At 39.1% G+C, this 27,037-nt stretch overlaps 1 protein-coding gene across 1 annotated transcript in view; it reads left to right on the forward strand.

The window, feature by feature from the left end:
* The window catches only part of FGD6 (FYVE, RhoGEF and PH domain containing 6), a 162,411-nt gene that overhangs the window by 112,848 nt on the left and 22,526 nt on the right, over positions 1 to 27,037 (forward strand). The window contains exons 9-14 of the mRNA XM_027855866.1: positions 14,273 to 14,323; positions 16,215 to 16,273; positions 16,357 to 16,428; positions 17,258 to 17,326; positions 21,588 to 21,671; positions 22,884 to 22,963. Coding sequence (XP_027711667.1) covers positions 14,273 to 14,323; positions 16,215 to 16,273; positions 16,357 to 16,428; positions 17,258 to 17,326; positions 21,588 to 21,671; positions 22,884 to 22,963 — 415 coding nt within the window. The remainder of the gene's footprint in view (positions 1 to 14,272; positions 14,324 to 16,214; positions 16,274 to 16,356; positions 16,429 to 17,257; positions 17,327 to 21,587; positions 21,672 to 22,883; positions 22,964 to 27,037) is intronic.

A 27,037-nucleotide genomic window follows, 5' to 3' on the forward strand; every position in this document is an offset into this window, starting at 1 on the left:
CATCTGTGAAATGAGCTGGAGAAGGAAATGGCAAACCACTCCAGTATCTCTGCCAGGAAAACCCCAAATAGGGTCATAGAGAGTCACACATGACTGAAAAGACTGAACAAAAAATTATACTCAACATTCAACACCACGATACTGAAAAAAAAAAATGGAGTTACGTAACACTTCGGAGGGAAACACCCCTCAGAGATCACTATAGCTTGGACTTTGTTTCTTCCAAATACCGCTGCTCATGTCCAGGAAATTATGATGAGGCAAACTTGAGGCCAGAAGGGTAGTTTGTCCCAAGCAGAATTTCATAGTTCAATGGGACCTCAGAGGCCTGAGATCTGGGGGAGGATTCTTAACCCGGGGTCCGTGGATAGATACTAGAAAAGCTGTGAACTTGGATGGGGGAAAAAAGTATATCTTTATTTGAATTAGTTTCCTTTGTAATGCTGTTGTTGAGTTGTGTCTGACTCTTTGTGACCTCATTGGGATTTTCTTGGCAAAGATACTGTAATGGTTTGTCATTTCCTTCTCCAGCTCATTTACAGATGAGGAAACTGAAGCAAACAGGGTTAAATGACTTACCCATAGCTAGTAAGTGTCTGAGGCAGGACTTGAACTCAGGAAGATTACTCTTCCTGACCCCCTAGGCCAGCACTCTTATCTACTGCACCACCTAGCTGCCCCCGTTGAGTATAATAGCGTTACTAATCGCAGCACTATTATTAAAATAGGTGAATACTGGAAAGCAGGGTTAGAGAGGAAACAAACCAGCCCATTTCCTGATTAGTTAGGGGCTATGGGTCTGCCAGGAATGCACATTGAAAGTCCAACAGCTGCTGGGAGATTCAGCCCCCCTCCATCCGTAGGACTTGGTTGCCCCAGGTGGGCCAGGTGCTTATCACCCTTTCTCCTTCTCCCTTACACCAACATAAACAGGGAGCCTGGGGACAGGGCTCCCCTGTGCTGTCCAGTCTCAGCATTGGTCCCCTGCTGGCAATGACTTAAAATCCACAGAACAGAAGGAAATGGCGAGCCGTGGGTTGTGTTTTTGCAAGATAGTTTCAAAGATCTAATCGTAAACCCGTGATGGATGGTCTAGTTTGTTTCCACAGCTGTGGAATCGAGTCGGGTTATTAGTGGCAGAAGAGGGCTTTGCTTTCAGACATGAAAGGGGCTGGAGCCAGGTTCTGAAAATTTAGTGTAAAAATATTTTCCTTATAACCGAAGCTGATCCAAGTAGTAAATTGTTATAGTTCAAGATTTGTGCTGAGGTCACTCAGTACTTTTTCTTCTTTTTTTTTTTAAAGAAAAAAATTGAAAAAATTTGAAACTGAAAAATTTTTTTAAATGAATGTTAAAATTGTCTTTTCATATAACTGGGAAAAATATTATTTAAAGAAAGAAAGAAAAAGTTGAATAGAAGTTATAGCTTTCTTTTAAAAAAAAAAAGTCTTCCCAAACACAAGGTGGAATTTGGATGCTTTTGGATTCATCATCATCATCTCTCCCCACCCCCAGCTCATCACCAGAAAACTCATCAGCCCAGAGATGACTTCAGTTTTCCTATTTATACCTCATCAGTGCCCTCACTTTCTTTGGCCTCTCTTATTGGAGGTCATATACATAGCCTTCCTTTAGAGAGAGGTCAAGCTCCCAGCTATCTTTTCATTTGTTGCCATCTACTCTGCTTGGTTTCAATTCTACCACCACGATCATCATTGTGCCCCTGGAGAGGGGTACCCTCTGAAAACTTTAGCTTCCTTTTTTTGTATTATCTTCTTCCATTAAAATATAAGCTCCCTTGATGGCAGGCCTGCCATTTCCCGCCCCCCCCACCTTATTTGTATCCCCAGTGCTTAGCACAAGGTCTGGCACATAGTAGAGGGAGTGTGTGTGTGTGTGTGTGTGTGTGTGTGTGTGTGTGTGTGTGTGTGTAAAATAAAAATAATAGAAGTCAATAAATGTCTGAGTGAAAATTTGACTGCCTTCGACACTTAATAGCTGTGTGACTCTGGGCAAGTCCCTTAAAAGTGGCACAGTGGATAGAGTGCCAGGCCTGGAGTCAGGAAGATCTGAGTTCATATTCATCCTCAGTGTGACCCTAGGCAAGTCACTTCTCCCTGTTTGCCTCAGTTTCTTCATCTGTCAAATGAACTGGAGAAGGAAATGGCAAACCACTCCAGTATCTTTGCCAAGAAAATCCCAAATGGGGTCATGAAAACTTGGACAAAACTCAACAACATCAGCAACTTCTTGACTCCAGTCCAGTGTTGTCCATCTTGCTGCTGCTTTAGTTGTGGGGCCGTCTCCAGGCATCCTGATCTGTATCTGGCCAATGGATCCAGGTGACTCTGGAGGAGAAAGTGAGGCTGGTGACCTTGCACAGGTCTCCCTCACTTAAATCCAGTTCACTTGCAAGTTATGGCATCCTCTCCCTGACGTCATGGTACTCTCTGAGAATGAAGAATGCACAACTTTAGTTACCTTATTGAGTTATTTAACCACAATGGAAAGGGTTCTTTATCTGTACTCATCTCCTCATCAGGGATTCTTAACTTTTAGTCCCTGAACTTAAAAATATATATATTATTATAATTTATTATTAAATTTTTATTTTGTAAATTTACATATTTTATAAATAATATTAAAGTGTCAGAAAATAAGTATTTATTAAGTGCCTGTTATGCTATGCTAATTCTATGCTAACCCTAGGGATACAAAGAAAGGCAAAAGACAGTTCCTGGCCTTCAAGGAGCCTACATTCTAATGGGGGCAACAGTATGCAAATAGTCATGTGAAAACAAAATAGGATAAAATTAGAGATGATCAATAGAGGGAAATGTAATTCATTTCCTTGTTACATTATGTATTTTATTTTACGCATTGAAAAACACAACTCTGAGATGTCCATAGGCTTCACCAAAGGGGTCCGGGGACAAATTAAAGGTTAAGAACCCCCGATCTCATCCAGCTTTCTCATTTGACATGGAGTGACAATGGCTTTCTCTAGTTCACACATCTGGACAGTATCCAAACTAGGACTCAAACCCAGGCCCTCCCTCTAGCTGCCAGTTCCCCTCTCCCCCGCCATTCTCTCCTCTATATCTTGCCTCCAGACAGAGTTTTTAAAATTTGTGTTTAGGTAGGTTCAGAAAATCCTCCCAGTCTTCAGAAATTGTGAGGTGCAGCGTGATGTCCTCAGAAAAACTTCCAACTTTGGAACATGGAAATCTGAGTTCTGATCCTGGCGTTGACACTTAGCAGCTTTATGGCCCAGAGGCAGCCACTAAACCTGCCATAGTCTCATTTTTCTTGTCTGTAAAGTACAAGAAACACCCGCCCTGATGATCTCCTACCCGTAAGAAATTTTTTTAAGTGCATTATAAATTGTAAAACTGTCTGTGCACATATAAGACTTGTAAGGACCCACCCAGCAATCACGCTGCATATCATTAGACCAACCCAAACTGTGTTGTGTCAACGATACAATTATTGACCACCTTTGTAGCTTGCAGAAGCGTAGTGTCTGTATTGGGAGTTTTTTTCTAGAGCAAAATTCTCATTTTGTCACAGTCTTTGAGACTTTTGTCCCAGGTTCAGTTTGGAAGCCTGTTCTGTTGCTGACCTTAAAATGTCACTCATTTATTATTCTAAGGGAAAGACTTTAAAAGTTTCCACGCAGATTCTAATTGTGCATGTTGTTACTTAAACAAATTAATTAGAGGCAGTGCTTGTCCTCCAGTAACTTAGAGCTTTTGCAAGGACAAGGCTGTAAGTATCCACATAATACATGCCAATCCCAAGCCCTTTCGTTGTCTCTGCACTCATATGCTGGCAGTTATCAACAAAATTAGTAATATTAAAATATTAATGTCACTTGGGGATGTTAAAACACTCCCATAAACATTAATAATATGACTGCTGCTAATAGAGTTTTATTTTGAGATTTATATTTATATTGAGCTTTAAAGTCTGCAAAGTGCTTTACAGATTATTTTATTTCATCTTGCAACAATATCAGAAGGTATCTGCCTTTATCTCCACTTCACACATGAAACAGCTTGAGGTAGATGTTAAGTGATTTGCCCAGAGCTAGTCACTGTCTGAGCCTGGATGTGAACTCGGGGCTTCTGGACTTTAGGTCCAGCCAGTAGAATGTAAAGCTAGCATGCCCTCTCTCTCCCCCCCTCTCTTCTTCTTCTCTCCTTTCTCTCTCTCTCTTCTCTTTCTCTCTCTTCTCCTTCTCTCTCTCTCTCTCTCTCTCTCTCTCTCTCTCTCTCTCTCTCTCTCTCTCTCTCTCTCTCTCTCTCTCTCTCTCTCTCCCTCTCCCTCCCTCCCTCTCTCCCCTTCTTGTCTCTCCTCTTCTTCCTCCTCCTCCTCCTTCTTCTCCTCCTTCTCCTCACCCTCATCCTCCTCCTCCTTCTTCTCCTTCTCTCCCTCCTTTCTCTTCTCTTTCTCATTCCCTTTCCCTCCTCCATTCTTTCTTTTCCTTCTCTCTCTTTCTATCTCTCCCTCCCTCCCTACCCCTCTTTTTTCCTCTTATTCTTCTTCTTCCATTCTCTCTTTCCCTCTCTCCCCCTCCTTTTTTCCTCTTCTCTCTCTGTCTCTCCTGCTCCTCTTCTCCTCCTCCTGTACTGCCTCTTCCTTCTTCTCTCTTTCCCCCCTTTCCTTGTTCTCCTTCCCTCCCTCTCTGGTCTCCTCCCCCCCTCTGTCCCTTCCCCTCTCCACCCCTTTCAGCTTCCTGCGATTTCCCCAAATGTTTTCATAGACTCACTATAATGCCTTGCACATAATGATAATAATGGCTAACATTTTTATAATGCTTTAAGCTTTTAAAAGTTCTTTACATGTATTTATTCACTTGAGCCTCACAATAACCCTGTGACTTAGGTGCTGCTATTATTGTCCCCCCTGTTTTCATTTGAGTAAACTGAGGCTTAGAGAGGTTGAATGACTTGCCTAGGATTTCCAGCAGGATTTCCAATTCAGGCTCCATTCTATCCACTATGTAAACCTCCAGGGTTCCAAAGTCCTATTGCCTTTCATAATTGGTGCCCAATAAATGCTTAATAAAATTTAATTGCAACAGACATTATGCCATACACCCAAAAATAGAGGGAAGGGGGCTTGGTGCATTTATAAGAACCTTGGAGGAAACAAAACGATAATGTCAAGAATGTAAAATAACAATAATGTTTAAATGGCAGAAATTTAGATAAAAAAATAAGTGAAAAGCCTAATGAAAAATTATTATAATTTATTTTTAAAGCAAAAGATTTTTAAATATCTAAAGACACTTCAATAAATTTTAAGGTCACTTCACATATGGCCAGTCAAGAGTCAACACTCTTGACAGTGGGAGAGCTGGTCCCTAAAAAAAAATCCCAACGTGCGTATTTATTTAGGGAACGGGGCCCTCGATCTGGGACTCAAAAGTTATAATAAGAACAGAAACAGGAAGCCAAGATCCCCTGTATATAGCCAAAGGAATCCTTGGTTCTTTGTGTTTCCACCGAGGCTTCCGCTTATGGGTGATGGTTTCCAAGTAGCTTTTATTTCTCCCTCCTCCCCTTCTCCACGTGTGCTTTGGGAGGATTATAAAGAGTCAGTGTCATGATAAAGATAATTTGCTTTCTATTGTAATCTTTGGAAACATTGATGGAATGAACCTGCCTCCCTCAGGAGGTCACATTCCCCTTGGACACCATCTGAGATCATGTAGGGTCTTTCCAAAGTACCTAAGTCCTCTTTGCTTAGCTTCCAAGCTCCTCCAAAATGCAATCCAAGAAACTTTATCTCACTTATCTTAGACTGAAATAATCATAGCTTGTATTTATGTAGCACTTTAAGGTTTGCAAAGCACTTTATAAATATTATCTCATTTGATCCTGCCAACAACACTGGGAGGTGGCCGCTATCACCCCCATTTTACACACGGGAAACCTGAGGCAGACTTTAAGTAATTTGCCCATTGTCAGAGAGCTAGTCATCATCTGAGGCTGGATTTGAACTTAGTTCTTCTGGATTCCAGGTCTCTTTCTCTATCCAGGCGTCACATGGCTGCCAGCTTAGCACCAAGGCTGTGGGCAGGCTGAGGCCGAGCCAGCATGTGGTTTTCTGGAGTTGGATAGAGTAGTTTTTAGGTTCAATACTTGTCTCTGTGGTTTGGGCAGCTGAAAGCTGACCAGAGCGGATCAGGGCAGGTCTTGAAGACCAGAACTTAAGAAACAGGTAGAAGGGAATCCTAGGATCAAGGATATGTCCTAAAAAGAACATGAACAGAAGCAGTAAGTTCACAGACCCTGTATAGGGCCTTGGAGGTCATTGTTAACACCCTCATTTTACACATAATGAAACTGAAGACCAGAGAGGTAAAGTCAATAAGTCCATTGACAAGCACTTATTAAACACCTACTGTGTGCCAGGCACTGTGCTAAGTATTGGGAATACAAAGAAAGACAAAAATAGCCCCTACCCTCAAGAAGATAACATTCTAATAAGGTGCTTATCAATTAAAAAAAAAAACCCAAAACCTAATTTAATTTTTCCAGTTAACAGAAATCACTTTTCTCTCTATCCGACCATCACCTAGAATGAAAAAGAAAGAAAAACAAAACAAATATGCATAGTCAAGCAAAACAGATCCCCACATTGCCTGTGTTCATAAAAAAAAAGTCTCAGTCTGCACCAAGTCCATCACCTCTCAGTCTAAAGGTAGATACACCATGCTTCATCATTTGTCCTCTAACATAAAATAGTAACACCGTCATAAAAGACAAACAGCTTTGAAAGACTTATGAACTCTGTTCAATGTGATGGGAAACCGTGAATCTGTTGTTCAGTAATGTCTAACTCTATGTAGCCCAATTTAGGGTTTTCTCGGCAGATGCCGTAATGGTTTGCCATTTCCTTCTCTAGCTCATTTTACAGATGAGGAAATTGAGGCAAACAAGGTTAAGTGACTTGCCTAGGGTCACACAGCTAGTAAATGTCTGAGGCTGGATTTGAACTGAGATCTTCCTGACCCTGGGCCCGGTGCTTTATCTACTGAGCCACCCAGCTACCAGCCATGAGTTCTAAAGTGGCTCAGATTCTAAGATATGGTAGCTTACTTAAAGTCAGGCAGCTATTAAGTAGAAAAGCCAGGATCTGAACCTAAGTCCTCTGACTTCAAATCCTACACTCCATTGCGCTACACTAACTCCACAGACCTTTAGTGACTTGCCCAGGACCACACAGGTAATAAGGATCAAAGGCAAGATTCTAACCCAATTCCTCTGACTCCAGAACCACTGCTTTTACTAAGGAACCAAGACCTTGAAAAGGCAAGGTCACTCTCCCCCCCCCCCCCCCCCCCCCCCAAATTAGAAAGTCTGAAAATATATACAAGGTTTCACACTTGTGGACTTCCCACCTGTGCAGAGAAATGGGAGGAAGTGTCTTCTCATTACCTGTTTTGGGGGGACATGCTTGTTTCAAATTCTGAAATGTCCATTTTCAGTTGTTTTGTGGTTACTTTTCCATTTACATCATATTAGTCCTTGTATATGTTGTTTTCTTGTCTTTTTAGTTTTCATCAGATTGTATAAATTTTCCATGTTACTTTGTATTGAACGTACTCGTTTCTTACAACAATATTCCACGACATTGATGTACCACGGCTTGTTTAGCCATTCCCCATTGATGGCCATCTTCTTTGATACCTTAAAAAGTGCTGTTCTAAGTATTTTGGTATAAAGGGTCTTTCTTTTCGTCCATCATGTCCTTGAGATATATGCCTACTAGTGGAAGGAGATAGAAATTTCCAAGCAGAAGATAGTTTCTTTGCCAGAAAGTAGCCAAGCTAGCCTTTAGTTAAATGAACGATTTTTTTTTTACAGCAATAGAAAAATAACCATCATGATTCTTGGTCAGGTAAAATAAAATTTTAAAATTCCTTTTGTAAATAAACATCCTCCTCATTTAAAATTTGCCTTTAAATAAAAAAATCATGTAATTTTTGATTGTATGGGGATCAGGTGATTTCTTTGATCTTGTTCAAACTGTTTATGTTAAGTTAAAGGATGCTTTAGCAACATATTATATTACCTTTTCCTGTAGACTGAGAGGCCAGTAATTCCATCTAGGCTTTTAGAAGTCTAAAATTTCCCATGTTTGTGGAAAATGGGATACTAGTACCATCTGTTAAAACTGTTCTTGAAGATAGAGGTCTTAGTTGTGACCAGAGGCTAATAAACAGATGGGGAAAAAATAAGAATAAAACAAACATTATTGGAGGCTTTTCTAATTGCCAAATTAATTAGTGCCCTAGAGAACCCTCACTGACAAATGACATGTGAGTTTAGGGGTGTTTGTTTTTAAAGCTTCTACATTGAACCTTATAGTAGAGTATGATTTGCTTTGGGGGCCCAGGATTGGCTGTGTGTTGGGTATGACTTAGACCCCATCCAAAGAATTTTAGTTATTGAAGTCCTCAAAAGAACTTAATGTCAAATGTGATGTAAAACCTGAAAGGCAGGCGTTAACACCTTTTCAGGCGTTTTATTAATTCTCCGTTCTCAGAGTACTCAAATGGATCTGTGATCTCCTCTGCTTGGGTACTCTGTACACTAGTGTAGATTACAGCCCATCTGTGCCTTCCCATCTTGTGTGATCCATGGTCTTGTGTAAATTCTACTCAAGGTGGGCCCATCTGTTGATCTAGGGGCCTTCTTTTCTTTTTCTTGACCCTGTGAGGATACTAGTGGAATCTATGTGCTGGTCATTGGTTAACTTTCACTGTTACCGTAGGAGGTAGTTGCCTGCAGTGCAAAGAATACATTAACTTGAATCCTTCCTATATCATTATCTGTGTCGCCTTGGGCAAATCATTCTATGAGCCTCCTTTTTCTTGTGTGTAAAATGATGAGCCTCTGGGAGGGGGCCTCTTCAACTCTGAACCTGTGATCGCCATGTTCAACCTATCTTCTTTGCTAAGTTGTGCATTAAAAAGAAAAAAATCCTTTATTCTACTTTTTAAAAGTTCTTTTTTAATGTTTTGCAACATGCCCACTCATGCCAACTATGTATGTGCCTTTGCCCTGTGGGTAGTGCTTATTTTTAATTCTTTAGTAGATCGGACTTTTTGTTACTCATAGAAATATAACTCCTTTCCTTTGCCCTCTGCGTAATGCCGATTGTCAATTCTTCAGTAGATCAGACTTTTCGTTACTCATAGTCATATAACTCATATCAATAGGATATTGATATTAAAAAGATGGGCCTTTTTTGTTTAAGGACAAATTTGGGGTCCTTAAAGTAGCTTTTCAGTTTCTGAAAAGCAATGTGGCCCACTTTCTTCCTACTATTCAAATGAGATAATGTCTGTAAAGTGCTATATAAATATTAGTTATAATTATTATTAATTATTCATTTCTTGTCCTAACTCATTTTTCATTTGGAGTGTATGTATGAAATTCAGAATTTCGGTGGATGAGTCCATTTCAGTATCAGTTTTACTTACAGCTATGAAGCAGTTAGTTACTCATCAGCTGGTGTGTATTGACTCTTCTCCATTTTTTCCCTTCCTGCAGGTGTGGCTTTAATATACAGACAGTCCATTAACCACACACCACCTGTCTTTTGTCTGACTTTCCTTCAGAGCCACCCTCTCTCCTCCTTCCAGGTGTAGGATTTGACCTAGATTCCATGCACCCAGCCAGAGGCCAGCCCAGGCTGTCAGGACTTGCCTAGACAGAAATAAAAGAACAGTCCTTGCTTGCCAAAGATTTCCTCTTGTCCTGTTTGTCAGAATCATGTGAAACCACCCGGAAATAATCCAGTCAGTGACAGTGTTGCAGCTCATGTGTAGTTTCTGTTTGTTTATACTTTTTTTCTTGGGTATCAGAATGCGCTCATCACTATCAAACCAAATGATTAATTCCAGTAAGCCTGTTAATTCAGGTTGATTGGTGCCAGGTAGGGGCTTAATCATTGGGTTTGAATAGCCCAGAACCTCTTCAGTCTGAGTTAATTGAGTGTCTTCTAAAGACAGATTTGACAGTAGGAAAAAAAATACACTTACAAGAAATATACTTTTGTTACTCAGCTGATGGCTACAGTTTCATGGTGAAATTAAACTTCAGAGAGACTACAATTTCCTCCCAAAGATATTCTGGCCAAGTCAAGCCAACTCATTGTTCGACATGCATTAGGCACATGCTGTCAGGTTTCAAAGTGGTTGGGTCAATTTCCCAACATGCTATAGTTTTTGAATAACAAAGCTGGGTACAAGAATTAAGTGTCCAGACCTCCCTCGCCCACCTCCCTTGCCACACATAATGAACATACATTACCTTTTCTAGCTTGATGTCATTATGTGGGGCTGTTTTAAGTTGTTGACAATTTGTCTTACAGCAAATTAAGCAAAAAAAAAATTTTTTTTTTGAAAGGTAATTTGGCATAGTGGTTGGAGCTCTAGTCTCAGATTCAGAAATACCTGTGTTCGAATTCCAACAAAAACACATTTTATGTGACCTTGGACAAGTGAACTTCTGTTTCCTCAACTGTAAAATGAAGGTGATGTACTAGATGACCTTGAGGTCCCTTCTAACTCTCTATCTTTGATCCTATCTGTGTGATCGTCTCTTTACTTCCCTGGGCCTCAGTTTCCCCATTTGTAAATAAAGTGGTTGGACTAGATGTAGTTCCTTCCAGCTCCAGATATGTGATGCTATAATTGGGTTAAGGGGAGGGAATGTTCTTAGGGGACAAAGAAGAGAAAATAAGCATTTATTAAGTGTCTACTATATGCCAGCCACAGTGCTAAGCCCTGACAATTGGGAGTTGGTGGCTGTGACTGTCTACACCGGTCGATTCTCAGATTCTCTTTGAGAATACAGACCTAATTTGTCCCCACCCTGAGACCCTGCTGCTCAGTTCATGCCCTCAATCCAGGTTAATGGCAATCCCTGTTTGTTCCCCCCAAAATCAATTTTTCTTTATCAAGGTTGCCCCCTGGTGGCCAGAGATTAAATTTTGAGGAAACCAATCCCAGCTATATTTTTTCCTTTCTCTTTTTCCTCTTTATTCTCAAGAATTGTTTTTTTTAACGTCAGGTTCTTTCTTTGTAAATCCTAGTCATAATAACCTTTGGAGTTTCCCATTCGTCACCTCTTGAAAAGTGATCAAACAGGTTTGACATAGTGAAACCAGCTACCTAAGACTTCGAGAAACTAATCTGGCCAATTGGATTGACTGCTGCACTCCCCCATTTGCCTTGTGAAATCTCCTGTTGGCGAGACTACTTGGTCATGAATGCATCCTGGGAGCTTCATGACGCATCAAGGAGTGTCTCAGGTTCCCTCCCAAGTTTCACCAAAGACCCAAGACCAATTGTTAGCAACTGCTGGTTTCCCTGCTGCTCCCAGCTGACTCAGACTAACCTACCTCTTCCAACTTCTGCTCTTCCTTCCCAGGCCTTGTATCGTTCTGACAGTATGCTTACAGCAGAGTGGGCACAAGTGTCATACCACCATGACGTTTGTGCCCATGGTGATGTCTGAGCATTGGTAATGACTAGGAAGGTTACAGAAGACTTTCTCCTGTGGACTCTTTCTGGATCCAAATAAATAAAAGCCCCCATGGGCCATATAGGCCCAATAAAATATTAGCTATTATCAGTAATTTTTTTTTATTTTATCATTCAGTGTGAGGTTGATACAAATACCAAGGGGTAAAGAGGAAAAGCAGGGAAGATTGAGTTATGGCCAGGACACTGGCTTGGCAGAGAGAGATAGACAGATAGAGAGAGAGACAGAAAGAGAGAGAGAGAGGGAGCTTCCACATGAAAAAATACAAGATGAGAAATGGTCTGACCATGAGAAGTTGAGCAATGGAAAAAGAGACCACTATAGGCTTGGCAGGGAGCCAGAATCACAGAGATTTGGAGAGATTCAGCCACAAGTGTGGCTGGAAGCCGAAGAGAGAAAGAAGTCTTTTGTACATCTTCCCTCCATCCCTCCTGCTACTTGAGATAACATGGCTTAGTGGAGAAAGGGGGCAAAGAAAATAGAATTAGAAAGATAATTTCATTTCAAAGTAAAATTGTAATAAAATGTGTTTTGTTGGATACACATGGTCCATCTAATGCTAGAAGACCAGGATTCAGATCCTAGCTTTTCCATTTACTACTTGTATGATACTTATCTTTTCTGGACCTCATTTTCCTCATCTGTAAAATGGAGAGGGGGGGAAGAGAAAAGGAATAAGCATTTATTAAACACCTACTGTATTCCAGTCTCTGTGCTAAGCACTTTACAAATATTATTTCATTTGTTCTTCACAACAACCATGTGAGGTGGGTGCTATTATTGCCATCCTCAATTTATATTTGAGGAAACTGAGGCAGACAGAAGTTAATTAACGAGTAATTGAGCTAGTAAGCACCTGAGGCTGAATTTGAATTCAGGTCTTCCTGACTCCAGGCCCATGGCTCTATCTGTTTTAGATCTCACCTTCACAGATTTAGAATTGAAAGGGGTCAGGTGTTACTTGTTCCAGCCCTGTCATTTTATAGATGAGGAAACTGAGGCCAATTTTTATTTTATACTTGCCCCCTGTCATTTTATAGATGAGGAAATTCATGCCAGTCCTTTCTGTCTCTAACTCTGTGATCCCATTTCCAGTCTACTCACTAAAAGACTGATTGATTACTTAATCCCCAAGCAGGCTGGTTGGGAGGTTAACATCACAAATTTAAATCTGGAAAGGGGCCCTTTGAACCCTTCATCCCCCTCATTTTTGAGATGAGAAAACTGAGTAATAATGAGATTACGTGTATGCCTAGGCACAGCCAGCTGGCCAAGTATCTGAGGCAGGATTCGAACCCAGGTTAGTTCTGGCTCACATCCTTAAACTTTCTTACAGATACGGACTGTTGAACTGGAAGTCATAATAGCCAGCATTTAGAGAAGGCTTCAGGGTTTGCAAAGTGTTTACATATCATTTATTTATCATTAGACCCTCACAGCGACTCTGGGGGGCAGGTGCTGTTGTCATCCCCATTTTATAAATGAGGAAACCCAAAGTCATCAGCTGGCAAGTGTCCAGGTACCAACACTTTCACCATTCTGCCCCCTAGTGGCCTCTGCCTTTTGTTTGTCACTTTCTTCTCCCCATTGAACCCTTCTTTATAGTCAAGAAAAAGTGATTAAGCAAAACCAGGCAACTGCAGGACCCTTGAATTGTCTAAACATCATTCTGTCCTTGTCGTGTCCCCACCCCTTGACCAAAAGAAGTATATTCCTTAATGAATTTTTATTACAGAGAGGATCCAAGATTTGTTTGTTTGTTTGTTTTTTAAACAAAACAATCCTTGGTAAGACAAAACAAACCATCTGGCATCTCAGGAGCTGAGTGCAGGTCCTGTGTCTAATGCTTATTGCCTGTGTGAACTAGGAAAACTGACTTCCGCTCCCTGGCCTTCAGTTTTCTCATGTGTAAATGGAGAGGGTTGGAGTAGATGACCCCTCCTGTCCTTTCTGGCTCCATATTAGTTTGTCTTATGATCCTTACTCTCAAGAAACTTTTGATCCATTCACCAGTATAGCTGGAGGGCTGTTCTTTGGGTCTCCCTTGTTTTTACACTGTTCTTTTTTGTCGTGACCCCATTTGGGATTTTCTTTGCAGAGATGCTGGAGTGGTTTGCCATTTTCTTCAGCTCATTTCACAGATGAGGAAACTGAGTCAAATAGGGTTAAGTGACTTGCCTAGGGTCACACAACTCGTTAGTGTCTGAGGCCAGATCTGAATTCATGAAGAGGAGTTTTCTTGACTCCATACCTAGTACACTATCCACTGTAGCACTTAGCTGCCCACTTTCCTCAGTAGGATAGTACTACTATGCTTTAAAGAAAAAAAAAAACTGTATTAAGAAGACATTTATTTGTAATATTAAAACTCCATTAAGTGAAACATTTTATAGTTACCTATAAACATTCATAATTTGTATTATGGAAGGTTTTTATATTGGAACCAATTAAACTATAGAAAAGTCACTTAAACAATATAAGTCTGAGGTCCAATCCTTTTCAAGACAGATGAAAAATCAGCACTTCCATAGAAGGTCCAGCCACCTACTGATCATTTTCTCAAGAATAGGCATTCTTTATCCACGTGGTTTATTCTATGTAGATAGTGAGACTCAGCTTCCTTAGGAGACTTTGCAGTGTTGAATATATACACTATGCCCTATAAATATTTAGTCCTTTTAATATATTTTTTTTTGTTTTCATAGATTATTTGAAGAATCTTTTGGAAGACTCTGCAGATTATAGGGATACTCAAGGTATGCAACTTGTTTCATTTAACCTTTATAAGTATTAAAATGTTGATCTTTCAGAAAAATAGAGGTAATATTAACAAGTGTGGCTGCTTGTCCTTAAAGTGGCCCAATACAAGGTAAGTAATTTTATTAGATCAGAATCTGCCTCTTAATGATCCCTAAGAGGGTTGCATCTTTTAATTAAATATAGACTGATTTCATTAAAGAACTGTACAAAACAGCTGACCCCCTCCTGACTCAGTGTCCACCAGAAATCCAGCCATGAGCAAGTGAAAGTTGAATTTTCATCCCCCATCATGACATCATTATTTCTTTAGGCTACTGATGATTTCTGCCGTTAGAAGTGTTGCTGCTATGGCATTTACAGAAGGATTTGGGAGCATTTTTGTTGTTTGTTGCATTGTTTTTGTTTTTGTATTTTTCAGACCAATAAATGATTTTTAGGAAGGAGCAGATATGTAAATTGATGCAAAACATTTGCTTAGTCCTTCAGGATATTCTTAAATTCCGGACTTTCTAATGTTAAAGAACACATTTCCTAGGGAATTTAAAGATCTATTTAAAAAGTTCAAGATACATGCATACAACTTAATTTTTTTTTAATGCCAGGAGGCTCCTGTTCAGCAAATATTGCTCTGAAAATTTGTTTACTAGTTGTTCTCCAAAAAGAAAAAGATTAGAATCTTTTTTCCCAAATTAAAAAGAAAATGTTTGTGTGCAGTTGGTTGAGAGTATGTGACATATTTTTCTCCCACTCATATGAAGCTATTTCTTTTTTCTTTTTTTTGATGCTGAATTAGAGTTAGTTTTGTTTATAGAAACACTAAGTTAAATTAAAAAAAACTTTAGAAAAGAAATACCTTCTCTCTCTCTCATCTGTAAAATAGGTATATAGTAAAAAAAATATATGAAATCGGGAAGACTTGTTCAATTCCTACCTAAAAAAGATCAGAATCCTTTCAGGTGTTTTTTTTTTTAACTTTTATGTGAATGATTCTGTGTGATTAGTTACTTGTTTTATTATTTATTTTATTTCTTATTGCCCCTTAAATTTTGTAAGTCATTTTATATATGAGCACAAGGTTTGGAGTTAGACACTTTAGAGTTAAATCTTGCTTCTGACTCTTAAGTCTCTGTGTGATCCTGGCAATTTATTTCCCTGCTCTCTGGACCTGAGTCTGAATGAATGAATGAATGAATGAATGAGCATTTATTAATAACAGCACCTACCTCACAGAGTCACTGTGAAGTTCAAGTCTCATCTCTAATGCTGCCTACCTGTGTGACATTGGACAAACCATTTAGGTTACTTTCCTTAATTCTAATTATTAATTAATTATTCTAAAATGAGAGCCTTAGACTAGATCCTAGGTGTCAAACTTGGGGTCAGCATCTGAAACAAGTTAAAATTTATTTGGGAAATGTTAAACAAAGTAAATAAAAATACAACACAACACAGATAATGTTAATTTGTAGTTTTTTTAAGGATCCATTTATATTTGAGTTTGATACCACTGGAATAGATGACCTCCATCGGCCCTTCAAGCTCTAGATTCTATGATCTTTGACTTTAACTCTGTTAACTCGTCCTTTCACCGGTTGAAATAACTATATCAAAAGATGTTGAACTTGAGTGGAAAAAATCTTGGACTTAGAGGCGGGAAGACTTGAGTTCAAAACCTGTCTTAGACACTTCCCAGCTGTGTGACCTCTGTCTGCCTCAGTTTCCTCATCTGCAAAATGGGGATCACAATAACCCCTCTCTCCCAGGAGATAAATGAGATAACATATGAAAAGTGCTTTGCAAACCTTAAATAGCTATGTAAGTTCTGGTCATCATTATTGTTTTTATAGAAAATTAATAACTACCACGTTCTATCCTCACGTATTCTAGATGCCCTCGCTGTTGTCATAGAGGTTGCCAATCATGCCAATGACATCATGAAGCAAGGAGTAAGTATCTTGGGTTTACAACCTGGGGCCCATGTTCAGCTGGGAGCAAGTGCCTTCATATGCTTTTTCTCTTTCTTCCTTAGGACAACTTTCAGAAGCTCATGCAGATTCAGTACAGCTTAAGTGGACATCATGAGATAGTACAACCAGGAAGGGTGAGTTTCCTTAGGCTGCTTGCTGTGAACTGAAGAGAAAATACCACGTACTTAAGGATCATTGTCCTTTTTTCAGTTGGTCATGAAGATTAGATGGTTGTATGTGATTCCTCTTCTGACCTGGCCTCCACGGTCCCATCTAGCTTTGCTTTTCTGTGATACTCAAACTTGGCCTGGGGTTTATTATCTTGTCCCTTCTTTTAACACATCATCAAGTCAAGGACTCACAATCTTGTCATTGTTGGTACTCCTTTCGCCAACCCCTCTCCAACTCAGTAGCTGGTCTTTGAACGTCACCATAACTGAAAAATTTCATATCCTGTGACAAAGTTAGTGTGTGGTATCTCCCAACTAGGGAGAGATAAAATGAAGTCTGTCACACACTTATGTGGTAGGGAATGGCAAATGTAATCGCTAAACTGGTCCTTAGAGAACAGTTCTACAGTTGATTGCTGGGCCTCTATTGAGAGCTTTCCCTGCATGGTAGAATCTACCAGGGCTAATGACCCCTTTCTGGAAGAGCCTTTGAGAACCAGGTACTGGAAGAGGCCATTTGGGGGGCACACATATAAAAATGGTGTTGCTACTTGGTGTACTCCAGAGGGAACAAAGTTCTGGTAAATTCTAAAATGAAATCTTAGCTGTGCCCAACGCCATTTTAACTTGGAGCATCACTGGACCAGTAATGGATTTTTGAACCTCAGTCAACCTAATATACACCTCCCTTCCCTCCCATACCTACATAACCCCTATTTTATAAGAAATTGCTAGTATCAGCAGTTGACAGTTGTTCTATATTCCTGTTTTTCTCTTTGGATGGATGAACTAGGTCTTCCTCAAAGAAGGAACCCTGATGAAATTGTCTCGGAAGGTCATGCAGCCAAGGATGTTTTTTCTGGTAGGATGACTTGTTTATTTCTGATATGTCTGTTTCAGGGATCTTTGTTTAATGGCGGAGGTAAAATCTCGTCCCTCTCTGACATAAAAGCTTCGCCCAGTGGGCGAACTTCTGTTTCAGATGGAGAGTTTGGACAAATAATCTGGTTGTCTTGCACATTGGCATTTGAAATGTGACAAAATGAAATCTGTCCACATGCACTGGTGGTCTGGAATCACAAACGTAAAATCATTCCTATTTGGAACCCAGTGACCTCATTTCAAACCTGAAAGAATTAGGTTTTTGTTTTTTTTAATTCTTAATTTGAATGTCAAATAAAATGAGCATTTTCATAGTAGGACCAAAGAAGAGAGAGCTGGTTTGTACATGAAGCTGTGAATCTCTATCACATCCAGTTTGCTTTTCCTTTTAAGTACATAACAAACTTGGGTAACTTTTGAAGCTTTCCTGCTTGTCTGTGATTTTTTTTTCTAACCTTCTGTTCTCTGCTAGGCATTTTAAAAAATGCTTAAGTGACTTTCCTTTCTTTTTGAACAAAGTGATTTCAGTCTTTCCCCTCCCAAATGTAATGGCTGCTAACCGTCTCTGCAAGCACTAGTTGGCACAATGGGTGGAGTGCTGGGCCTGGAGTCGGGAAGATTCCTGTCCCTGAGTTCAAATCTGGCTTCGGACACTCACTAGCTGTGTGCCCCTGGGCAAGTCACTTCCCCCGTTTGCCTCAATTTCCTCATCTGTAAAGTGAGCTAGAGAAGGAAATGACAAACCACTCCAGTATCTCTGCCAAGATTTCAAATGGGATCGCCAGGAGTCAGACACAACTGAAACTACTGAATGACAGCAATAACAACAACCATCACTGCAATTAGATATTTTGGTGACTTTTCAATGAGTTTCTGTGATCCCGAAAACCTGTAAAATTAGGTGTAGGGATTAAACTTGCTGTGGCATCAAACTCAACTAATCTGTGTGCGAGGATCCCTGCAGTTCATGTATTGGCTTCTTTATTTTTTATTTTTTCCCAATTGCATATAAAAACAGTTTTTTAAATTAATTAAAAAATTTTTTTGAGTTCCAAATTCACTCCCTCCCTCATTGAGAAGGCAAGAAATAGGTTGTACATGTGCAGTCATGCAAAACATATTTCTGTGTTCTCCTTAGTCTTAAAATGTAATATTATATATTACATTTAATTACATAATTAATAATTATACATATTATATAATTACATATAAAGTTATATAAAATAATATTATCTGTTTTATTATGTTTTTATTTATTTTGTTAAACATTTCCCCATTTCATTTTAATCTGTAATGTGATTTAATCACTTTATAAATTTAAATGTAATCATTTCTTCTGATTAAATCATTTTAATCAATTTTCATTTTAATATGGTTGATGTCACAACCTATAGTGTTACTGGCCTCACTGGGCCAATGCATTTGAAGCCTTCCATGTACAGAACTTCTAGATGAGGAAACTCTCTCTGCCAGCTTCTTTGTAATTTAGTCTCAGTAAGTTGCCTAGGGCGCTGAGGATTTTAAGTGACTTACCCAGGATCTCATAGCTAAGATGTGCCAGAGGTGGAATATGAATCTGGATCTCCTTAACTCCAGATTCGATGTGCTAGTCATTGTACTAAAAGGCCACTCTTTATGCCCTCTTCCTCCTTCCTTGTTTTGGACCAGACTTGTGATCTCACTGGTATAGGAACAGTTAATAAAAAAACTCCCAATACCACTACAGATAATAGTTTGACCAGAGAAGAAAGTGTGAATACAGTAAATTTTGCAGAGGCAGAAAAATCAGGAGACTTGATTTATGATTGAATGAAGAAGAGGGAAGGCCAAAGATCACTTGAAGATTTGGAGGTTGTGTAGGAAGAGAATAGTAATAATAATAGCTAACATGTATATAGCACTTACTATGTGCCAGGCCCTATGCTAACACTTTTTACAAATATTATTTGATCCTTACAACAACCCGGCAAGGTGAGTGCTATTTCATAGTATTTTTAATGTTTTATGTAATATAAAAATATTTATAATCTTTTATAACATTTTGTAAATGAGGGAACTGAGATAAACACAAGTTACGTGACTTGCCCAGGCTCACACAGCTAGTGTTTGAGGTCAGATTTGAACTCAGATCTTCCTGATTCCTGGGCTGGTGCTGTAACCTCTGAGCTCACTTAGCTACCCCTTTTAGCACTGTGAACAGAAATTTTAAAATTGGGAAGAGAAGGAGCAGGTTTAGGGGAGAACACAAGTTACCCTTTTAGATAATGAGTTTGGGGCACTAACAAGATACAGAATTAGAGATTCAGAGATGCAGCAGAGAGGAAATTGGGGCAGGATTTGGGAGTCAGGCATACAGAGTTTGAAGAAACAGTAACAACTGGAGAGCAGGAAAAAGACAAGAGAGCAGGGAAGGAGACTGAGAAGGAGCCAGCAGACAGGTTGGAAAGACCCAAGAGATGCTGGTGTCATGGAAACCAAGGGTGGAGAGCATCCAGTCAAATTTAGTTCAACAGAAATTCACTTTGGCAAATAGGAGGAGAGAATGGTCAGCTATGGTGGATGTTGCATAAAGATCAGAAAGAATAAGGACTTAGAAAAGGCCATCGTATTTGCATTTAGGAGGTGTCTGTGGAGAAAGTGGTTTCAGTGGAGTAGGGTTTGGAGGCCAAATTGTAAAGGGATTAAAGACTGGGCTGGTGATGAAAAAGGCAGAAGTGGTGAGTGTGGACCAGTCTTAGACACTTAGGGAGAGCAATTGATACATTTCTGTACTCAGTGCTATACTCAGTGATCAATGCTATGACTAACCATGGCTTTAGAGAATTGATCATGAGGCATGGCTCTCCTTTGTCAGCAGGGAAGTGGGGGATCATGGGTGCAGAGTGAGGCAACATGTGGTCAAAAGAATGCTGGATTGGGAGTTAGAAGATGTTGGCTTGAATATTGGTTCTGCTGCTTAAGCCCTATGTGACCATATGCAAATCAATTAACCCTTTAAGGCCTTACTCATAAAGTGAGAATGAGCTCTAAACTCCCTTCTTGCTCCAAACCAAGGGGTTCTTAAACTTTACTGTGCTCTTTGAGAAGATTCTCAGAATCATGTTTTAAGTACATGAAATAAAAAGGATTGCAAAGGAAACTCATTATATAGAAATATTTGTCAAAATATTAATAAATATTAGCTAATTAATAAAATATTGATAAAGATATTTATTAATAAAATGTTAATATAAAAGACCTGAGGTTAGCAACCTTTGCTCTTGACGTGTGTCTCTATCACCCAGTGATATTGCCAGTATGTTTCATCAGCTTTTCTTAAATGAACATATTTGTTAAAAGACAGTTATATGGGAAATGGAGAGTTATTAGTGAATGACTATGGTATTTTAAGAAAACATTAAAAAAATTAAAAGTTTAGCTATAGCCTCAGACACTTACTAGCTGTGTGATCCTAGGCAAGTCACTTAACCCAATTGCCTCCGAAAAAAAAAAAAGTTTAGTTGTAAAGACAGGAAAGCCGAAGGACAATTGGCATTGGATGAGATGGCAATGAAATGTTTTTGTTTTTCCTTGAAATATCTATTATTGATATGTGATTGTAATGAAATATTATCGTGCTATAAAAATGATGCACAGGATGATTTCAGAAAAACCTCAAACGACTTCCATGTATTGATGCAAAGTGAAGTGAGCAGAACCAGGAGAACATTATACGCAGTAAAAAACAATATTATACAATGAGGAATTGTGAATGACTTAACTATTCTCAGCAATACAATGATCCAAGACAATCTCAAAGACTTCATGAAGAAAAATGCTATCCAACGCCAAATAACTGATGGCATCTGAATACAGACCAAAGCAAACTATTTTTCATTTTCTTTCCTTCTTTCATTTCTTTCTTTCTTTCTTTTTTTTTTTGGTTCAAGTTTTCTTCCACAAAAAGACTAATATGGAAATACGTTTTGCATAATTACACATGTATAACCTATATCACAGGGAGGAGGGAGGCAGGGGAAGGAAGGATAGAATTTGGAAATCAAAAGTTAAAAAAATTGATGTTAAAAATTGTTTTGATGTGTAATTGGGCAGAAAAAATAAAATATTATTTAAACAAAAAGAAATACCTGTTGTCAAGAAGACATGGTCTTAAGCCCCTCATGTGTATCTTCCACATATCTATAGCTAATGTTTTTTTTTTTTAATTTACAATCTTCTTTGATGTGTGTTTCCCTTTGCAGTTTAATGATGCTCTCTTGTACACAACCCCGGTGCAGTCTGGGATGTATAAACTGAACAACATGCTTTCTTTGGCTGGAATGAAGGTGAGTCAATGAGATCATTACTGAGTTTTTTAGGGCAGCTCTGTGACACAGTGGATAAAATGAGCTGGAGAAGGAAATGGCAAGCCGCTCCAGTATCTCTGCCAAGAAAACCCCAAATGGGGTCACGAAGAGTTGGACACGACTGAATGTGTCCAAACGGAACAACTTTTTTTCTTGGTATTTTGACATTAATTATATTTGAATGAAAAAAACTACTTAAAAGAGGGCTCATAAATAGAACCTAATATTGCTGGTCTTAGAGTCAAAGGAAATTATTTACTGCTTTCTGCTACCTGACTTACAGTGGATATGTGGTCATGCTACTATCACCTTCTCCCTGTGTGACCTTGATGAAGTCACTAAACTTCTCTAGGCCTTGGTTTTCCCATCTTTACAATGAGGGATTACCTTTGAAGTAATTATATTACCTTTGAAGGTAATTACATTATTAATTACAAAAACAAAACAGAATAATTAATAAAGGTAATTACATTACCTTTGAAGTCCTTTCCAGCTCTAAATCTATGCTCCTGTGAAAGAGAATTATAGTCACATATTGATTACTTGGGTAAATGATCTTTGGTTTGTTCAGTCCCTGGCCCTTGTCCTTGAGAATAAGCTAGACAGTGTAGCGTCTAGATTGTTGTTGTTTGTCCTTCATTCCTGAAGAGGACCAATGACATCATGAGGGTGATATCTTGACTTGAGCATGAATTGTGTATAGAACACTGGACTTGTAATCAGGAAGACTCAAGTTCAAATACTGCCTCAGACTCTTACTGTGTGATCCTGTTCAAGCTACTTCTCTCAGTCTGTTTCCCTCTCTGTAAAATGGGCATAATAGTAATAGCCCCTACCTCTGAGGGTCGTTGTGAGAATTACATAAGATAACATTTGTAAAACATTTTACAAACCTTAAAAATGCTATGTAAGTGCTAGTTGTTGTTGTTGTCGTCCTCCAGTATAGCCTTGGCTCACCCTGACTTTTTATAATGTGCCTGCCTTGCCCCGGTGCATACTGGACAACGTCCTGGAGCGTTTTCATTTCAGGCTCCTCACCCTCTTCCACTTTCTCTTCTGCGACTCCCTCAGAAATCCTCTTCAGCTAGGGATGGGGAGAATGTGGTGACTTTTAGCGGCAGAGGCAGGGGCTTTCACAGGTTGGGGGAAGGATGGGCAGCTGATAAGATTTTTCTTTTGTCTTCATTGTAGGTTAGAAAACCAAACCAGGAAGCTTACCAGAATGAGCTGAAGATTGAAAGTGTGGAACGTTCCTTCATTCTCTCAGCCAGGTAAAAAATAAAAGCAACAAAACAAAAAAAACCTTGAAAAACGATCATTATTATCAACGTTGTAGGTTCAAATATGGGGGGGGATTATTCCTTTGAACTTGAACTTGGGGGCTTCAGGGTTGGTTTTTTTTTCCTGCTTTTCTTTTTGGATGCCCTGACAGTATCTCTTGGTTGTGAGCTGATTGCTGTCATTTGAGAGATACGCTGTGCTATATTGGAGAGAGCATTGGTTCTGGGTTCAGTGAGAGCTTGGGGTCAAGTATTACTTTTATTGGGGTAGCTCGGTGGTATAGTGGATAGAGTGCTGGGCCTGCAGTCAGGAAAATTCATCCAGTCTTAGACACTTACTAGCTATGTGACCTTAGGCAAGTCACTTTACCGTGTTGGCCTCCGTTTCCTCATCTGTACAATGAGCTGGAGAAGAAAATAGCAAACTTCTCTGGTATCTCTGCCGAGAAAACCCCAAATGGCGTCGTGAAGAGTATGACACAACTGATATGACTGAACAGCAACAATTTACCTTGAATTTTTTTTGAGAAAATTTTTTGTCTAAATTATTTTTTGGACTTCAGCTGTCTGGTAATCTTTAGAGAGTAGTATACAATCTCTCCTAGCCTACCCTTCTAGGGAAGATGTGAATCACTCAATCAGAAAGCATTTATTAAGCACTTATTATATGCTAGAAATACAAATAAGAAACAAAACCAGTTCCTGCCCTTAAGGAACTTACATTCTAATGGAAGAAAAATTATGTACATATGTTTACATATGTGTAATGCTTACATACATGTTCAGTGTTTATATAATATTCAAAAAACAATGTAACATTGATGATTTTTTGGTATTTTGTGACAAATTTAAAAAAAAACAAACAAAAATTGTGTTTCATATCATGGCTACCTAGATATTTACTATTAGCAATATGGGTTTTCTTATGTAGTCTAGTTTCTCTTTCCATAGAGACATTAGGAAATCAATCGTGAGATTATAGGACTTTTCAAACTGGAAGGGGACGTTTAAGGTCATCGAATTCAACTCCCTCATTTTACAGCCAAGCAGATGACTGTTTCTTCCATATTTAGCCACACTGCATTGGTGATCCCTTTTACAAGAAGGCAGCTTTTGTTTGCTTATTTAAAAATCCCTGTTTACATGATTTGAGCAATAAATTGCCCGTGTCCTCTTCTCTTGGAATAGCAGAATTACAGTGCGTTTTCAGATGTCATTGCCTCATTTTTTAACACCCCTCCTCCCTCCCCCAAATTGTTATGATCCCAGAAAAACTGACCGAAGAAGCCTTGTCTTGTCAACTGAGGAAAGAGAAGAAGTGTGATCATCATATACGTAAAGAGATATCTTTTCATTTCCACACTATACTATGGAAGCATTTCTTCTCATTCTTTCTTGGTTTGTTTTTTTCCCTCCCTTAGAGTGATAGTTTTCTGCATATTCCTTTTGATTCTACTCTTGTCAAAATTCTAGAAGTATTTGTCGTTTGTAAATGCTTAGAAAGGAAATTGGTGATTGTTGGGTGCCAAGATGTAGGTTAACAGAGAACATTCAAACACACATTTATTAAGCACCTGCTACACATCAGGCATCATTCTAGACTCTGGAGATACAAGGGAAGAAGGGAGATGGTCAGTCCATCTCCTCCAGGGAGACACAGTGACTGATGCCTGGTGGAAAAATCGAGGCCAGGAGAACAGAGATGTAAAAGGACTGTAGTCATGTACGTAAGACATAGCTAAAAGACAATGGAATTCATATAAAAATGTAGTGAGTGAGCAGTATTAGTTTCAAAGGACAAATACTGTAACCTGTTTCCTTCTTCGTTGGTTGTTGTGATTGTCCTTCATTCTCGAAGAGGACCATGACATCAGGGAGATGATGACGTGACTTGCAATTGACTTTGATTTGAGTGAGGGAGGGCTGTGCAAGGTCACCAGCCTCACTTTCTCCTCCAGAGCCATCCGGGTCCAGTGGCCAGATATTCATCAGGATGACTGGAGATAGCCCATTTCCTCTTGGGAGAAAGGTGGTGGACTATGGGTGCAGAGTGCTATATATTGCATTAGTTTAAATGAATGTTTCAGATGGTTTTACTTGAGTGTATTTGGAGTGGTAATGGTAGTGGATTTCTAGGAAGTGATTGTGGTGTAAACAATGTAGTGATAAAGCATTTTTTTCTTCCTTTATAATTCACTTCAATTTATTCATTCATTTATTTTAACATCCTTTTTTAAAAATTGTGAGTTCCAAATCTTCTCCCTCCCTCCCATCTCTCCCACAACCATTGAGAAGGCCAGCAATGTGATATGAATTATACATGTGATATCATGCGTAACATTTCCATATTGGCCATGTTACAAAAAATAATAAAACAAAAAAATAAGAAATTGAAAATGTATTCTTCAGTCTTCACTCTGACTTCATCAGTTCTCTCTCTGGAGGTAGATAGCATATGGGTCCTTTGGTATTATCTTGGATTATTGTATTAATCAAAGTAGCTAAGTCTTTCAGAGTTGACCATCAATATTGCTTTTACTGTGTACAATGTTCTCCTTGTTCTGCTCACTTTACTCTGCATCAGTTTATACAAGCCTTCCCAGATTTTTCTGAATTCCTCCCGCTCATCATTTCTTATACATAATAGGTTAATACTATATTAATACACTCATTTTTTCATTACTTCTGTTACTTTTTGCTTTCTGGGCCACCTCCTTTCTCTTCCCTTTGTATCTCTAGCATCTAGCACAATATCTTGTACACAATGGAAACTTAATATATTTTAAATGTTGATTAATTGGAAAGCACACTGCATGTGAGCTCGGGGATTATTGATTTGAATCCCAGCTCTTCGGCTCATCACCTTTGGGAAGCCGGGCCATTCATTTAACTTCCTGGGCTTCGGTGTCATCACCTGTTAAGGGCTCTGTTTTAAGTGTGATCTTATGAGTTTATATTGCATAAAGAGTTTCCTTGGAAGTCCTTATGCTTGCAAGTAAAAAGTAAATCCACACTCCAAGCCTTCTCTGGGAAAGTTATGCCAGCTTTATTTGGTGAGTGAGATTCAATTAACCCAGTATTCAGATGGTTTTACTTGAGTGTGTGTGGAGTGGTCCGGTAATGGATTTCTGGGAAGTGATTGTGGTATAAACAATGTAGTGATAAAGCATTTTTTTTTTAAAAAGAAGGTTTAAAAGAAAGAGTCAGCCAGACTACTTTTATTGCTTTTTTTGAGAGTGTTACCAGACATCCTGATTAGTTCATTGCTCTAGTCTGAGAATTCTTGGATTTTAACAGAGTATTTAACAATATCTCTCATAAAATCCTTTTAAATAATAAGGTATTATGTTCAGTTATTTTTCAGTTGCGTCTGACTCTCCATGACCCCATTTGGGGTTTTCTTGGCAAAGATTTCCTTTTCCTTCTTCAGCTCATTTTACAGATGAGGAAACTGAGGCCAACAGGGCTAAGTAACTTGCCCAGGGTCACGCAACTAGTAAGTGTCTGAGGCCAGAATTGAACTCAGGAGGAGTATTCCTGACTCTAGGCCCAGAATTCTATCCATTGCAGCGCCACCTAGCTGTCCCAGAGGCAGTATGCCACAATGAAGAGTTTATCTCCAAGTTAGAAGATCTGGGTTCAAATCCTGCTTCTGACACATGCTGGTGATATAATCGAGGCCATACCAGTTGAATTCTCAGTTCCCAAGCAGTTGTATAAGACTGTTAATAACAGAGAAAGTGTGCTTATCTGTACTAGTAAAGGAATTTCCTCACTTGGGAGTACTCTGTACAAGGGAAATAACAGGTCCAATAAGAAAAAAAAATCCTCATAGACAAGGTGAAAAACTCTGGGCTAGATAGTATAAAATTTATGTAGCTTGTTGTTTAGTTTTTGTTGTGTCCAACTCTACATGACCCAGTGGACTTTTTTTTTTGAAAGACGCATGCGTTTGGGAGTTAAAAAAAAAAGTCTAGGGGCAGCTAGGGGGCACAGTGGATAGAGTACTGGCCCTGGATTCAGGAGGACCTGAGTTCAAATCCAACCTCAGACATTTGACACTTA

This window comes from Vombatus ursinus, unplaced genomic scaffold, assembly GCF_900497805.2.
Source record: "Vombatus ursinus unplaced genomic scaffold, bare-nosed wombat genome assembly UNPS02011334.1, whole genome shotgun sequence".
Taxonomy (NCBI): domain Eukaryota; kingdom Metazoa; phylum Chordata; class Mammalia; order Diprotodontia; family Vombatidae; genus Vombatus; species Vombatus ursinus.